The sequence below is a fragment of the Rhipicephalus sanguineus genome, chromosome 6, assembly GCF_013339695.2.
Source record: "Rhipicephalus sanguineus isolate Rsan-2018 chromosome 6, BIME_Rsan_1.4, whole genome shotgun sequence".
NCBI classification, from domain to species: Eukaryota; Metazoa; Arthropoda; class Arachnida; order Ixodida; family Ixodidae; genus Rhipicephalus; species Rhipicephalus sanguineus.
The window spans coordinates 36,415,530-36,432,366 of NC_051181.1; the positions used below are offsets into that span (position 1 = coordinate 36,415,530).

A 16,837-nucleotide genomic window follows, 5' to 3' on the forward strand; every position below is an offset into this window, starting at 1 on the left:
AATTTCCCGGAAATCCAGTTTTGCCCCGCGCGTCCTGTGCTTGGTCTGGTCACATGAGCAAAGTTGTGTGGCCACGTAGTAGAAAGCATTCTTCTTTTTTTTTAACGATGGTAGAAAGGTTCAACTCAGTTTCATTGCGCATGAAGTAGCTGTGCACTTTGTGCCGCAGTGCTGCCAACGCAAACGTGTAATAGCGCTGCAGCCGCGTCTTGCCTGTGATGTGTGCATATAAATACATAAAAAAGGTTCGCTCTGTTTTCACTAGGAGAGAGCGCTCGCAAGAATTATGGCGCCAACACAAGCTCGTGATGCAGGTGGCTGTTGTTTGATGTCGTGACGCGAGGTGGGACGTTCCGCGTACAGATGCTCAACACGCAATTTAAAAATTGATCCTAAATGTGTTATAGGTTATATCAGCCGTTAATATTTCGTAGATAATGCGTTTTTGTACACACAAATCTATCCCACAAGTTATCTCGCCTTCAGAATTTTGTGTCACTACTGCTTTAAGTGGAGAGCGCAACACTTAAAAGGGTAGCCGTTACCGATGTCTGTCGAGATAGCGCGTTCGCCAGCGCTCGCGACCGTCTCCATCTCAACGGCGCCCCTTATGGTCCCTCGCCCGATGAAATAACTGGTAAGCAAGCGACAACAGGCCTCGCACGCGGAGCGATGTTATCGCATGTGTACGTGCCCTTCGCGCGACGGTGACGGCCGGGTCGTTTCATCTCTGCTTCAACCGCGTTTGTCCCTAGCGCTAGCGCGCTTTTACTCGTACGTGAAACAGACGATGCGTAAGCGATGTTATCGGTTTGGACTCTGTACAGATCAGCGGCGACCGCAAAATACCGCTGACAGTAGGCAGTTTTAGAATAGCGTACGCTAAGTTAGCGTTAGCGTTTGCGGCCCGCTATTTCCGTCACTTAACGGGAGCCCGCCAGCGGTCAGCGTACGACGCATGCGCAGTTGCGCGAAATGCCAACGCAAAGCTTTGCGTGTGCTATTCTAAAACTACCTAGTAGGCAGTTTTAGATTAGCGTACGCTAAGTTAGCGTTAGCGTTTGCGGCCCGCTATTTCCGTCACTTAACGGGAGCCCGCAAGCGGTTAGCGCACGACGCATGCGCAGTTGCGCAAGAAGCCAACGCAAAGCTTTGCGCACGCTATTCTAAAACTGCCTAATGTCCGTATAATTGCTATCGCAGTACCCCCCGCCCTCCCGCGGTCGACATATTTTATACCCCCCCCCCCCCTCGTTGAGTAAATCTCCTGGATTCCGTTTCTCCAAACTTGGCAGGTATGAGAACAATTCTGAAGACACCTTGATCGCATGACAATAGGAAGGCTGTTACCTTGCCAAAGTCAGTCTACAAGGAGTTGCTCAAGAAGGTATACAAGCTGGTGTTCCGAGGTCAGCGTATTTTCTCGTTTTTGAATTGTGCAATTCTTTTTCTGGTCGACAAGCAGCTAAAGATTTCTGATTGTTTTCACTGCTCACAGTTACAGTCCTCGGGCACCAAAAAGACGCTACGCAAGTATCTTCAGCATGCAAAATAACTTTCTTTTGACGTGAGCTTTCATAATGAAAGTGGCATATCACCATTTGTACTTGTGGAGTAGCTACAGCACACACAGATCGCTGTCGCTAAGAAATAAACTTACGCCAGATTATGCAGACTTGCAACAAGATGTGCTTCGATGAGTCTTTGTGATGGTGATGACTAGAGACTGAATTTTAGGCAAATGCTTATTTTGTTCCTTGTGCTCCTATTGCGCCATTTTGATATATGAGCGTGAATTAGGGGTTCAGAAGGGCTTTTGTAGTGTTTTTATTGCATCTATAAATGCCCCTTTTTGGCATTCATGCCTAAATACTTACAAATGCCTATAAATGCCTATTTTCAAAGATTGGCGCTTATATGAACACTACTCAGCTTCAAGTTTTGTTCCCTTGTGCAGTTTGAGACCGTTATTCATGTTACCGCGCTACATTGACTGTGGGAAATTGGGGTTCAACCAACTTCCGGAAACAGCTGCTATCAGCAGTGAAGTGGCACATGCCGGCGAGAACTCATCGTTGCACTGACATGGCGCAAGCGGTTGGCAAATGCAAAACTGCAGAGCAGTCAGCGGAAAGAAGAGTGAAGAGCAAAAAAATAAAGACAAATGTGATGTGCACGCAGCTTTTGTTTTGTTTGTAATTTACTTTTTAAGGTGTTCACTGCAGTAGCGTAGCCAGAAACTCTCTCGAATTAAATTTGTTGTTCTCTCAGTTTTACGATGTTCCCAATTTAACGAACTAATTCGTGGGTCCCGATTACTTCGTTAAATGGAGTTTCAACTGTATACTTTTAACATGAAGTGAGTGCAGATGCCCACTTAATTCACTTCCTTGTCCTTTGTGTTTTTAAAGAGCACACATAAAAACGGCATTTCTGTTAGTGATTGTGACAGTGCATACTCTCACTTCCTTTCCCTTACAGCATAGACAGCTCGTAACCTGTCACTGGAGCTGCAAATATCCGCACTATAACCAAAAGAACATTTTTCAAAGGCTGTACTTGAGCAAAGTGTACATTAATTTATTTCAATACTGCAAATGCCCGGAAGCTTTACATTGAAGAGCAGGGCTTTGCGGCATAGTGGCTCTACGTTGCAGTGAAATCACCCTTTCAGGTGGGTCACATTCTGTAAAGCACAGTTGCAACTCTAATGTAAAGTGGTGGCCTCGTGCAAATAAAATCACGGAGTTCATAAAATCGGGAAAGGGATTTTTCGATCCTTCAATATCTAAAGTTGTAATATAGCAACACCCAAAAGCTATCAAAGCATTGTTTTTGCTGCCAAGCTATGCCTGCGCACGTGAAAAACCCACGAGGGTCGCCCTCGGGTTTATTGCTTGGATGTAAGGGGCTCCATGTCTGGGCGATGCAGGCCAGATAGACGGGCACGGGAAGGTATAACAGGCTACCAATATGCAAAGACGCAGTGAACGAATGCGGTGGCTGAGCGAGCAGGCCTTGTAAGAAAGTTGAGATGTGAGGAACAGTGTAAGTGCGATCTGTTGCATTAACCATGAAATAACAGGCAACCACTGCCACCCCTTGCGCCATCTGGTACATAAGAGCGCTACCAACTGCCGGGTTCGTTGTTCCGTGCATGGGTGCTGCGTGCAGTCTCGTCAAAATAAGGCTATGGCTGGGACTAGGCCGCTTGCATGTTTTACCGTGATAGTTTTAGAGTGGACGCTCGTAGAAAAACCTGTCAGTGCCAAAATTAGAAGAAAATCACTGCTTTTTTTACTCAGTTATTTAAGGAAAAACTTCACTAGATTGGGTTTGTTGGCAAAGTTGGTTCATTAATTTGGGTTAATGAAGACATTGGACCCTATGGGTGCCTGTCAGGGAATGAAAATTATTTTGTTAGACAAGGAACTCTGTAAAATTGGGTTTCGTTAGATAGAGTTTTAACCATATTGTTGCACGAAGAAAGCAGGCACATGAGTGCAGAGGTGGTGTATTTACAACAAATATAGCTGGTGCCCAAGCGGCGGTAAGAGGCGTCGTCTTTCTCTAATCTGCGCCAGCTTCCTCTTTCTTTTCACCGCCACATCACCCTCCCGGCAGGTTTAGCTCCGTCCCGGTGCAAATCATGGCGCAACACTTAATGTGGGTATATAAGGCTTGAGTCTGGCGACGTGAACAATATCGCTGGTGACGTGAGGTAGCAGAGACACGTCGGCTGGTGCGATCTCGTACGTCACGTCTGACAGTTGGCGCAAGATCTTGTATGGACCAGAGTAATGAGAAAGGAGTTTTTCCGCTAAGCCGACGCGACGAGAGGGCGTCCAGAGGAGAACAAGGGAACCAGGAGTAAAGTGTGTTTCTCGGTGCCGATGATCGTAGCGTCGCTTTTGAGAAGCTTGCGACGCTGTGAGTTGACGACGAGCGAGCTCTCGTGCATGGGCGGCCAAGGTGATTGCATCGCGGGCGTAATCAGTCGCTGAGAATTGTGTGTCAGAAGGTAGCAACGTGTCGAAGGGCAAGACAGGGTCGCGGCCATACAAAAGGTAGAATGGCGAAAATCCGGCGGTGTCGTGACGGGACGAATTATAAGCAAATGTAATGTACGGTAAAGCGGCGTCCCAGTCACGGTGATCGTCGGAGACGTACATGGCAAGCATGTCAGTTAGAGTGCGGTTCAGGCGTTCGGTGAGCCCATTCGTTTGAGGGTGGTACGCGGTAGCGATCTTGTGTTCGGTAGAACAGGAGTGGTAGAACAGGAGCAATATGTCTACTAGTTTGTTTAAAATTTTAAATTTGTGTTGCAGTGAATTCAAATACTGTAATATTAATTCAAATATTCAATGCGCTGGAATAATTGCACGGGCTTACTTAAAACCCTCTCCGCAACGGCCTTATGGCCAACAGTATCATAAATAAAATTCTGACCTGCAACTTGTTTGACTTCCTAAATGCTTCTTCTGCAAAACTTTGCCCCTCGTGATGATTGCACCTCAACTCTGGGTCAATTTATTCAGAAAAAAAAGTGCCATAATTATGTGAGTACTAAATACAGAATAAAGTTAAAGCTTCACATGATTGAAGAGGGAAAGAAAATTTTGGCATAAGTTACCAAGCATTCGGCTGCTATTCCTAATTACAAACTTCCAAGATACTTCATGTGTATGCCAAGAGCTTCCAGAGGGGTGTCATAAAAGTTGTAAGGCTGACTCGATTTACGGGGGGATGTGGGGATCAAAATCGCGAAATTCTCGTAAAAAAATTGGATTTTAGAAAAGGCCAGATTTGGATTCTGCATGACCATTTCTATCACATCTAAAAAAATTTCCGCCGAAAATGCTATCAAATTGTGCCTTAAAAAATGGTTTTCTGACCATGGGTTGCAATAAGCTGGCTGAAATCTGCGCGAAAATGACCTATTTCTGAGCGTGGTACCTTCGCACCTTCCCCACCTTTTGCGAACAGTTTGGTGTCACTAGAAAGCGTGTTTCACCACAGTACTTCTTCCGGTGGAACCACGTTTCCACGGTAAAAAATAAACACACACGTGAAAAATACGACGGCATCCGCGATGACATAGCTAGGCGCCGGCCTATTGGTCACTCCAGTCACATGGTACTCTGTGCGCCCCGTGAGTGGCTGCTGAGAGGTGTGCCATTACTCTGGTCGTCTGCTCCGCGCACACTTTGAGAAAACTCGTTAGTTTGCGAATCCACTGCTGCTGTGCGGTCTGCATTTTCGTCAACTCTTCTGTAGCAGAAGGCTTCTCGTGTGTGCCAGTGATGGAGCATCGCACAAGCCAGAAGTGCAGAACGAAGTACGCATACGGGAAGGTAAGCACAAGCCTCCTCTTAGGAAGAAGTGGTCAGCAGTGATTGATCAGACGAACTGAGGACCGTGTCGCCATCCAGTCACGCCGACGTCTCATCATAAGCCAATGTGGGCTTGGAAACGGTGCCCAGCAGTGAAACTGAAGACCCGGGGCCATCAACCAGCCGCAACATTGCAGTGTGGTTCGAACGCGAGAGAAGTTTCATTTCCGTGGCAGTGGGTGACTATGTGGTGCCTGCTCTTCAGGATAACGGCGAACGTTTGCCTCAGTGGAAGCATACCGTTCAGATGCACCTGTAACCTTGTTTTGTGTCCTTGGAAGCCGCCGAGAAGCAAGTGTACAGTGTACACAATACACTTCGCGCGGTGTCTACGACGGAGCGCAGGTTTGGGTTCACGCAGTGGGCAGAAGAAGAATCGGCCCTAAAGGATTATGAGTTCACAATAATACAGATTGGGGCAATGAATTCACTAATAGGGCATGTAACTCTGCCCAAATTGCCATCAAAACAGTGGGTCAGTGCAGCATGGGGCAAAATTAGGCCTAGCAGTAAAATTGGTGCTTTTCTGTGCTTCTTGTAACCCTATTTATTCACCTTGGTCATCAAACAGAAAACCTGAAGGAAGCGCTTTTCAGGTGAGTGCTATGCAAGCTATCAAGACCATTGGAAAAGGGCCCACTGCCCTGAATGACTTCTGGGCCACTATGAACGTGTCACATCGTGTGCTGCTCAAAACACCTATTTAGAACATCTAAAAAAATTTTCAAATCAGGAGCAGAGGAAGCTGCACAAAATATTTTCGCAGATGCTGTACTTGCAGTAAAAGATGTCTACAGCAAGATGCGGCCATCCAGCCCAAATAACATCGCAGTCGTTTATGATGGCACGTGCTTACATGAGGTCCATGAGGTCACAGGTCTCACATTGGAGTAGGCTGCATTATTGAATATAATACCGGGCTTCTGCTGGATTGCATCGTGCGTTCTCACTTCTCTCTAGGGTGTTGTCAGCGACCAGCAGAAAGTGACCTGATTGAGCTGCATCAGTGTCGGAAAAATGCAGACGTTTGCTCGGGAGAAATGGAGGTGCTCTTTCAGCAGCTATGCCTTTGCTACACAGATATTATATGCGATGGCGACAGCCAAACCTATCGTGCACTCTGCAAAGATGAAGTAGTATACGGAATAAGGAGGACTGCATAAATCACATGCAGAAGAGAATGGGTACTGCTCTCCGCACACTGGTGACACGAGCAAAGAAAGGGAAGCCATTGGGTTGGAGAGGTGGACTCGCAGAGGGCCTAATTGAAAAACTGACCAGCCATTACGATTTAGCCTTGCGCAGAAACACAGACGTCAGTGATGTGCAAAGGGCCGTAATGGCCACTTTTTATCGCATCCCTTTTACATATGATGAGCCTCATCATGAGCTGTGCCCGCCTGGCCCTGAGAGTTGGTGCAGCTATCGGTCAGCTCTGGCCAAAGGCCAAGATGGAGCCAGCACCGCCTTACAAATGCAAGCTGTTGAGACGAGTAGCAGAGGCATTGCTGCCTGTGTACCAACGCCTATTTGACCCTCAAATGCTGGAAAGGTGCAAGGGCAACAAGACGCAGAATGCAGCAGAAAGCTTGCATTCAGTCATTTGGTCACTAATTTCAAAGGATCAGCACGCTACAACTTTGGGAATTTGCGTGCCTACACTGAAATGTGCAAGCCTGTGGGCGTCAAACCTGGTAGCCTCGCCCTTCAAAGAGCTGAGGAAAAGGACCAGCAAAGAAAAAGAAAAGCATGCAGTGCAGAAAAAAAATGAAAGAGCAAGGACATAATAAGACCCCTGCAAGCAAAGACACTAAATACAGTTAAACCTGGATATAACGAAATTGACAAATTCCCCCCAAAATTTGTTATAAACAGGTTTTCACTATACTATCCAGTTTCCGCACGAAAATTCGGAAAAGAAACACACAAATTAAGCACAAGGGGAATTGAAGGCAGAGCTCCCGCGTCTCTCATTCCATCCCTTGCAAGCGCTCCTGAGATATGTGACACACATGCAAGGTTTGCATGGGTGGCCTGACCGTGATGCCTCTACCCTGAGGGGCACCTGCTTCAGCAGACATTTGTTGTGCAGCTGTCCCCGATGCGTAGCCCTGTGTGGTTGAGCCACGTCTGGAGGAAAAGGAGATCCTGTGGTTTGGGCTGATGCCGGGTGTTCGGACCTTGAAGGCCCTTTGGCGGAGGCAACACAACCATTGCCTTTTGCTTCACGTAGATGGCACCGCTTGGAGTAAATTGTCAGTTACCTTTCTGGGTTCTCCTCCATGTCCTGTCTTCTGTTTATTTTGGCTTGCTTTGGTACATCGTGACAGCAAGGTTAAGTTGGGTTATGAGCCTCAATAGAACACATTGGGTTATAGTGGTAGTGTACGACTAAGATGTACACCCATGAGCAGCAGTTTACGGCACCTCGGTTCAGCAACAAATGCGAATTTCTGCTCTACCAGTGCATAATCCTTGTAATCTAGCCAATGACTGTATGGATTGCAATGCCAACTACAGGCTGGAACATTTATTTGGCGGTTATGTTCACGGACAAAGCTAGAATGTGGCTTTCTCGAACATTTCGCGTCCTGCAAACTTTTGCTGTTGGGTGTACTTGCATTTCCAGGTTGGAATTTGTGTTGGGCAGCTGGTACTGCCACCTAATATGCCTATGGTTTTTTTTTAATTTGCCAGTCCGGACACAATTGTAGTCAGAAAAGCAGATGCATCTTCTCATGGGTGCGGTCCCACAATGGGACTGGTTGCCGATCCACAGTTCTCGCTGGAGGTGCTGGGACGGCAGCTGGGCTTTGACTCGACCTCCGAGGTGCAGCTGTTTGCGGTCAACCTGGGACTGCGTACCAGTGAGCAGGCTCTGGTGCTGGACCGCGCCTCCCCACCGGAGCTGATGGGTGCCCTGCGAGTGGCGCGCTCCCGGTTGCTTGTCGAGTCCAAACGCACGACCTCAGTGGGAGAGGTGAGGTATCGCTTATCATAAACGAGCTTGGATAATCACTTCCCTTTAAAGGGGCCCTGCGACACTTTTCCAAGTAGCCGTGTAATGGCTTCACTAAAGGAGCTTATTTCCTCACGAATCGACCACCGCAAAAATTTTTAGAATCTGTCCGTTACGAGCGGAAGATTTGTCGCACGCTGTTGTTGCTTTCTCTCTTCTCTCGTCCCCACGAAAGCGCTGGAAGCTAAACAGGGAGGGGTGGCATGAGGGAAGGTACGCCACACGCGCCTCGTGACATTGAGCATTTTTTCTTTTCTTTTTCTTCGAATGCATGGCGTACTTTCACTACGATGGCAAGTAACGATTTCCCGCGGCGACCGCAGTAACTACTGAGCGCGCCATGTTAAAATCGGCCAATGGTGTGGCCAATGGAACTGATGCCATAAGCATTGTTTTTGTCAAGAGAAGAGGAAGCGCTTTTTAGCTGACTTTGAGAATTTATTGTAAATCCCAGGCCGCATGCTGCACTATATTGTTTGGCTCGCGTGTTCTCGGGAGCCTCGACTACTGATCGGTCGCATTTTCTGACCATGCTGAAAAGTGTTGCAGGGCCCCTTTAAAGGGACACTAAAGAGAAACACGATTTTTCTATTATTAGTAATTATTCTTTCACAATTCCAAAATCACCACGCTGTGAGAAGACGCTTGGTAAGTGAGAAAACACGCAAAAACAAAATGCAGGTGGCAACGTCACCTCGAAATTCCCGGGCCAAATGCCGTGACGTCATAGATTTTGACGGTGTCTATTGGGGCCCAAGTAGCTTCTGTTTGGTAAAAATGAAGTACACTGACCCCTGATGGGGCCATAGACTTAAAGGGCCCCTCCACACAGACGTCGATATTTAGTTGGGGCGTTGCAGTTGTGCACAAGTGTGCAGTGAACGCTAGCGGAGTTACACGTGTTCTCTCTTTTCACTCTTTCCTTCGCTATGCTGCATTCGTCTGTCCACCTCTCTGAGTGCCCTTCCTCAGTGTCCGAGGTAAAAATGCAGGGAGCACGCGCACCTGCTAGCAGAAAACAGCTTCTTGTTCACACACTGACAGTGTCTGTTGCTCGCAACATCACTTAATCGGACAGGTGAGGTCACAATGGCCGTTGCATATACTAGCGGAAAGGCACAGAGAGGAGCACGCGAGCGTCTGTGAGTGGTTTAGGGGCCCTTTAACATACCAAGTTTCAGAAAATCTAGTTGAGCCAGTACAGCATAGACCAGTTATAACGTAACCACTTACAGTGCAGTACCGGCTATAATGCGGTCTTTTCTGACTCCTGTTTGCCCTCCCATAGAACACCATGTATACGCATACCGCTTATTGTGCAGTCCCCCGAGATGAAAGACCGGTTATAATGCGGCTGCCGGAACTTTCTCAGAGATGCGAGGGAGCGAACGTGCTTCTCAGCGGAGATACGCCGGCGGGGGAGAGCGCGGCGACGGCGTTACGAAGGAGGAGGGGACGCGGAACGAACAAACAAGGAGCGGGGGGAGAAAAAAAAGGGGGGGGGGATGGTGGTGGGAGGCAGCAGCCCGGCGCGGGTGCGTGGTGTGAGGAGGGGGAGAGGTTGCGTGGCGACAGAAGAGCCTTTGCCCCCTCTACTTCGACCGCTTGACATGCGCGCTCCGCTACGTACGGGCGCCCGCGACCGCATTGAGAGCGCGTTACCGCTGCTTGTCGGGAAATAGTTGCTTCATCGTAGAACGCTGATATCGCGCGTGCAACCTCGATTCCCCCGCAAGTAACAATGCTTTGAGACGCCATTGAGCTTTGGCCTTTGCCATCAACAGGCAGACAATACTTTTTCAGGATAGTTGCCGCGGCTGCTCTCCCAACTGCGAACCGAAACTTCGTTTCACGCGTGATGCCCTCGGTTTAGCTCGCGAGTGCGATCTCTTTTACGCCCGATCTCCGTGTTGTTTAGGGCAAGCTTCTCGCAACAGCATGGGAAGTTGCAACGCGCACGCTAGGCCTAACAAGCGCTAGCTGCCATGTCGGTGGCCGCGGACTACAGAAGTTGCGGTTTGGTGCTGAGTCAATGAAACATTTTGCAGTTGTTGCATTTAGAAGGCGTGACTTACATCTTTAACGAAAACGCAGGCATGCGTGTGAAACACTCGAGGGCTGGTTTGTGGTCGCCACTGTTTTCGACATTGTGCACGCGCAGTGTGTTACCGCGGCGACTTCCCGTGACGGCGCTTTTCCGCGTTCATTATGTCGGCACCGCAGGTCCGCGGAGGCTAACCGTTCAACGTTTTAAAATGTAAGCAGATGCAAACTTACGTCCCAGTCTCATACTTCGATAGTCGGAATCGCGCGCCTGCCTGTTGGTCATGTTTTGCACACGTGCAACCTTTCAAAAATGTTGTTTTGGTTATAGTGTGATACCACTTATAGTGCGGATATTCGCGACTCCGGCGACTTACGTTATAAGCGGTCTATGCTGTATCACCAAAATGCGACAAATACACTTTGAAATCCGTGACGTCACGCACGGGCATTTCAGCGCAAAATTTAAAAACTGAATTCGATTTTCTCCCCTATTAATAAATGCATGATGGTGAAATTAACGACTAATAATTTAGTTTGCAGAAAACATTTTATCAATCTAAACCACTTCGGTGTGTCATTCTAGCATCGCTTTAATTCCGGCTATAATTTTTAGGTTAGGGGAGGTTACGCATGAATGCAATCACTGTAATGGTGGGCTGGCCATATGTAAACCACATAGAGCTGTTGGCAGCCAGTTGTTGGCCAACCACCATTCATAGGTCACAAGCGATGGCAATGCAGCCAGATGGCTTGCTAGTTCTCTTGAATGTTTTCGAGTGTTCTACTCAGATTGCATGTTTGAAGTGTGTAGTTGAGTACATTGTGGAAGTTACACTAGCGATTATGCTGGAATGTACCATGATGCATATATAAAAGTTGCTAAGGTTGAATGAAGACTGGGCGTGTTGGTAAGGTACCACTGTAGCACCACCACCTGTCGAGTAGTCGTGCTATTCAATCTCCAGTGATATAAAAGTTGACGCATTTCACTGTAGACCAGATTATTGATGACTGTGCTCACCCCTATCGTTATACTGCAGATGTTCCTTTTCTGGGCATTGGTTTGCCCAATAAGGAGTTCAGTCTGTACCGGTTTGACTTCTGTGTTCTTCACCGTCACAACTACATGACAATATGTACACAGTCTATGGACAAGGTGATGGTATTATGATGGTGCATCAGTCATGATATTTTATGGCAGGTGAAAAAAAAATGTGGAAAAAGATAAACAAAATAAAATGGCCTGTATACAGCCATTTATGTTATAGAAATTCTTGTTTAATTCAACACACGAATCTTCGAACACACAAAGCATGCGAACCTGTCTCTTCTTTTAGTTAGTACCATGCGCTAGCGGAGTGGCAGTCACTCTCGCTAGAGCTTCCGCAGCAGCCCTAACAGTCAGAGCCGTGGCCCGCAGTTCACGTAGAGTCGCGACCGTGGTGGATTTCAGGCCACTGGGGACAGAGACAAGTCTTGCAAGTGAAGGTGTTTATTCAGCTCAGCTACACCTCTATGAATAGCAACATCAAATTAATACAAACACCTCAGTGGCAGAGCATTGCACACAGGCTGGGGAAAACAGCAATGAAGATATAGCAAGCACATGTTGAGAGAGTGATAATTGTTCAGCTCACCTCGTGCGGCCTTTGCGCTCCGGTTTGGAATGGTGATTCGCACTCGAAGGCTGGGGCGCTGCAGGGGGTGACAACAGCAGAGGACTCCTAGCTCAATTGAGTTGTGCCTATCACGGCTCACGAGTCTGAAAAAAAGACCAGTAGCATCCAGAACGCGGCATGCAGTTTGGGAGCTGAGAAGAGGTGTCCCCTCATAAAGGGGGAAAGAGGGAACGGGGCGCCCCGGCTTCAGCGTGGCCGAAGGCCGTGAAATGGGAGCGGGAGGGGCGACATGCCCACTGCAACACAACCCCTCTAGCCACTGTGCTCGTAAACATCTCATGAGCCGAACCACCGCCACTTTGAAGATACGTACTTGGTTGTACAGGATATACGGCAGTACAGCATGCATGGGCAGTAGTCTGTCTAGTACTTTTCTGCCAATTTCGCAATTTCTGAATTTTGAGTGCACCTAGGGAAAAAACGGTGCACTTCTTGGTCACAATATTTATTCCCCTCAAAGAACAAGTGAAATAAAATCTTATGAGTCTATTTTTCTTGCTTGTTGAAGCACTTTTGAAGAAAAAAATCACAAACTTGGCAAATCGCACAAAGCACCTGTGTTTGAGGAATTTATTGCTGCAAACAAATTAAAGTGAGGATAATAAAAATCGGTACACTTCGCTCTGTATTAAAATAATTTTCGTGATTTTATCGCGCTTCATTTTACTCGATAATTGGGCTGAAACGTAAGTAAATTACCAAAAACACCGAACTTTGAAAATACTTTTCTCAAAAAGGCCATTTTTAATTTTTTTAGAATCCCTCTGATTGAAGTCAAGGACGTCATCTATCATTCTGCATAAAAAAACGTTGCATTATTTTGGTTACTAACAAGTTATAATGCGTAAAATGTGACCAAGTCAGTCTAGCGGCCGCGTCGTTCGTTATGTGCTGAAACTCGAATATAAGTTGTTCAAACTACTTGTACGTGACATAATCACAAATCAGCGGCTCCACACCAACAGATGCGCAGCTAGGTGTCATGGTTCAGCAAGCTTTGTCATGCGATCAGCCGCTTGACAAACCCGCAGCCGCGGCCGCTCGATGCTGCGGGCGCTCACATTGTATGAGTGCCGCTCCGACTGCGCGTGAGCTCCATTTGCACGCCAAACTACGCTCAGAGGACGAACGAGAGAAGGAATGCATCACTGTGGAAGTTAAAGGCTGTTAAGCGCCAACGAATGTCATAATATGGAACGAAAACTCTGCCTGCAATTTCGCAGTGCGTGCCTTCAATACAGCACGCATGTATTTTTTTTTCCCTTTTGTTATGCCCGCAGCTGCAAAATATCGTGATAAACACTCGACTTGCGTTGAATATCATATATGCGGACGCACAACAACACAATATTGTAAAAGCGGTGCTTTAATGAAGCAAAGGACTTGCACTCACTTATTTTCACAGCCGGCTGACACAGGTGTTCTTGCACGAGATAAAGAACAGCTGCAATTTGAGTTGTTCAACCATCGGAAGCACGTATGAGACATTTCTGTAGATTGTCAATGGCTTGCTTTTGTGTCACATATTGATGACAAAGTGAACCTAATTATCTTTAGGCCTTCAGAAGGGAGAAAGCAACACATGAGCGCTCTACTGGAGATGCTCACTGCTAAATTACCGGCAGAGTTTTCGTTGTATAATATGGCTTTTGTTGGCGCTTAACAGCCTTTAACTTCTACAGTGATGCATTCCTTCTCTCGTTCGTCCTCTGAGCGTAGTTTGGCGCGCAAGTGGAGCTCATGCGGAGTCGGAGCGGCATTCATATAATGCGAGCGCCCGCAGCATCGAGCCGCCGCTGCTGCGGGTTTGTCAAGTGGCTGATCGCATGGCTTGCTGAACCATGACACCTGGCTGTGCATTTGTTGGTGTGGAGCCGCTGATTTGTGATTATGTCACGTACAAGTATTTTGAACAACTTATATCCGAGTTTCAGCACGTAACGAATGACGCAGCTGCTAGACTGACTTGGTCACATTTGACACATTATAACTTGTTAGTAACCAAAATAATGCAACGTTTTTTTTATGCAGAATGATAGATGATATCCTTGGCTTCAATCAGAGGGATTTAAAAAAAATTAAAAATGGCCTTTTTGAGAAAAGTATTTTCAAAGTTCGGCGTTTTTGGTAATTTACTTACATTTCAGCCCAATTATCGAGTAAAATAAGCGCGATAAAATCACGAAAATTATTTTAATACAGAGCGAAGGTATCAAAGTTAATACGTACCGATTTTTATTATCCTCACTTTAATTTGTTTGCAGCAATAAATTCCTCAAACACAGGTGTTTTGGGCGATTTGCCAAGTTTGTGATTTTTTTCTTCAAAAGTGCTTCGACAAGCAAGGAAAATAATAGACTCATAAGATTTTATTTCACTTGTTCTTTGAGGGGAACAAATATTGTGACCAAGAAGTGCACCGTTTTTTCCATAGGTGCGCTCAAGATTCAGAAATGGCGAAATTGGCGGAAAAGTGTTTCTTGCGGCCGAAATTTGTATATTTTTTTTTCAGGCGAACAAAATTTTTTTTCGCAATACTAACTTCGGAACCATTGTTCTGGGTGTAATGCCTAGGCCTACAGCAAGTTTCATCAAAATCAGGAATGGTGACCGGGACCTCGTGTTTGATCTTATCTGGACACACCCATTATTAGTTGAATGAAAAAAAAAAAAAAACAAACTGAAAACGTGATTTAGAATTGAGCTGCTTCTAATACAGGGTGTCCCAACTATTGAGCATCAAACTTTTAAATAAGTTGAAGTATGTTGCATGGAGAAAAGCTTGTGCATATTGTTCCCGGTACGCTGGAGTAGCCACGAGTAACTTTTTGAATGACATTAAATAATTGCAACATATTTTGTATCTTGAGAGGCAATCGCCTACTTATCAAAGGGTCAGTGAGGCTTTTTGATGCATGATTGTAGATTCCTTGCTGCATTCAGTGCAGTAAACATTCAGTTCACATGTATATAGTAAAAAAATGTTTCATTTATGTGTGCATCATCTTACGAGTACATGGCCAAGCAAGCAAAAGCTTGCTCTGAAATCACTGATTGACTGCAGGTGGTGAATGGGGGACCTCTGCCACCAGATCCCCAGGAGAAGTACCGTCCACACGACAGCTTCACATTGGATGGCACACTACGCCCAGCAGCGTTTGATGCCAGTGATCAAGTTCAGAAATGTGAGCTTCTGTCGTGGTCTACCAAACTGGGGCAACCAACCTTGGGGATAGTTCAGACACAAATAAGTTCGATGAAATTACCTTACTGTAAGCAAGGTGCATGCAGGTCCTTGAAATACTTGAGAACCCTTGAATTTGAAAAATGCGTACCGTATTTACTCGATTCTACTGTGCCCTCGATTGTAACGCGCACCCAGTTTTCGTGAGAGAAAAGAACAAAAGAAGTCCATAGGAGTCAAACTTTGCACATTCAGAAGAACAAGTATTTGGGTTTTAAAGAACAAAAAGTTCAAAAAAAAAAGTAAAAAAGCGGGCCTTGCCGCTAAAACTGCCACCACCACTACGGCGGCGATACGAGTCGCGTAATGCATCAGTCCTCGTCGCTGTCAGACTACTCCTTGTCGCTCTCAACGCTCTTCGATTTCGGGAAACCGGCCCTGCTTTGGTCCACTGAAACCTTTTCACGAAGCTTTGCTGTAAAAAGTCTTCTGCTTCTGTTTGCGCCAGTCTCGCACGCACGTTTCAGGAACTCCGAACGACCGTGATGCGGCCCGATTTCCGTCCATCTCTGCACATGTAATTCTTTTAAATGCGGCATTGTGGTGCACTCGTCCAGTATTTGAAGTCGCCACTTCCATGCCGTCGATGCGAACGCAGAAAGGGATGACAATCTCCTCAGCAGATGAGAAATGGCCAAGACGCGTAGGAGGCGGCCATTTTGAAATGCCGATGGCAATATGATAACCGAGTTTCTTTTTTTTTTTTTTCGGTACTCGATTCTAACGCGCATGCGATTTTTGGACTCGTTAGATTAGGTGCGCGTTAGATTCGAGTAAATACGGTATTCAAGGCCCTTGAAAGTCCTGTAATTTTTTCCAGTTCATGAAAGGGTGTGCTCCCTTCAAGTCCGAAGTTCCAAATCTGCCTCGTAGACGTCGATATATGAGAACATCTGAAATTTTGGATGCTAAAAAGCTTCGGCTTCCGATTTTTCGGACTTCCTGCCCAAATTTCAGGTCCAAAACAGCATTTATTGAGTCCCCACCTCTGCCACATCTTTCATCTTCATGTTGGAACCAGTGTTTTCTTGAGTTAGTACATGTGCGACCGTAGCGGAGCTTGAAAGGCAGCTTTGCCGCATTACTGGGGTATGATGAGGTGAAGCATATCGAAAATCTAGGGACCACTTTCAATCGGACGTTGACTGTGTCTTGGCGAAGTTCGACTCCAACGGAGCTTGAAAGGCAGCTTTGCCGCATTACTGGGGTATGATGAGGTGAAGCATATCGAAAATCTAGGGACCACTTTCAATCGGACGTTGACTGTGTCTTGGCAAAGTTCGACTCCAACGGAGCTTGAAAGGCAGCTTTGCCGCAATACCGGGGTGTGATGAAGTGAAGCATATTGAAAATTTAGGGACCACTCCCAATCGGACGTTGACTGTCTCTTGGCAAAATTCGACCATAACGGAGCTTGAAAGACAGCTTTGCCGCAATACCGGGGTGTGATGAGGTG

General features: G+C 46.6%; 1 protein-coding gene across 3 annotated transcripts in view; it reads left to right on the forward strand.

The window, feature by feature from the left end:
- The window catches only part of LOC119395696 (germinal-center associated nuclear protein), a 182,411-nt gene that overhangs the window by 40,323 nt on the left and 125,251 nt on the right, over positions 1-16,837 (forward strand). For all 3 annotated transcript variants that reach the window (XM_049416750.1, XM_037662704.1, XM_037662705.2), the window contains exons 11-12: positions 8,173-8,373; positions 15,202-15,322. In XM_049416750.1, the coding sequence (XP_049272707.1) occupies positions 8,173-8,373; positions 15,202-15,322 (322 nt within the window). The remainder of the gene's footprint in view (positions 1-8,172; positions 8,374-15,201; positions 15,323-16,837) is intronic.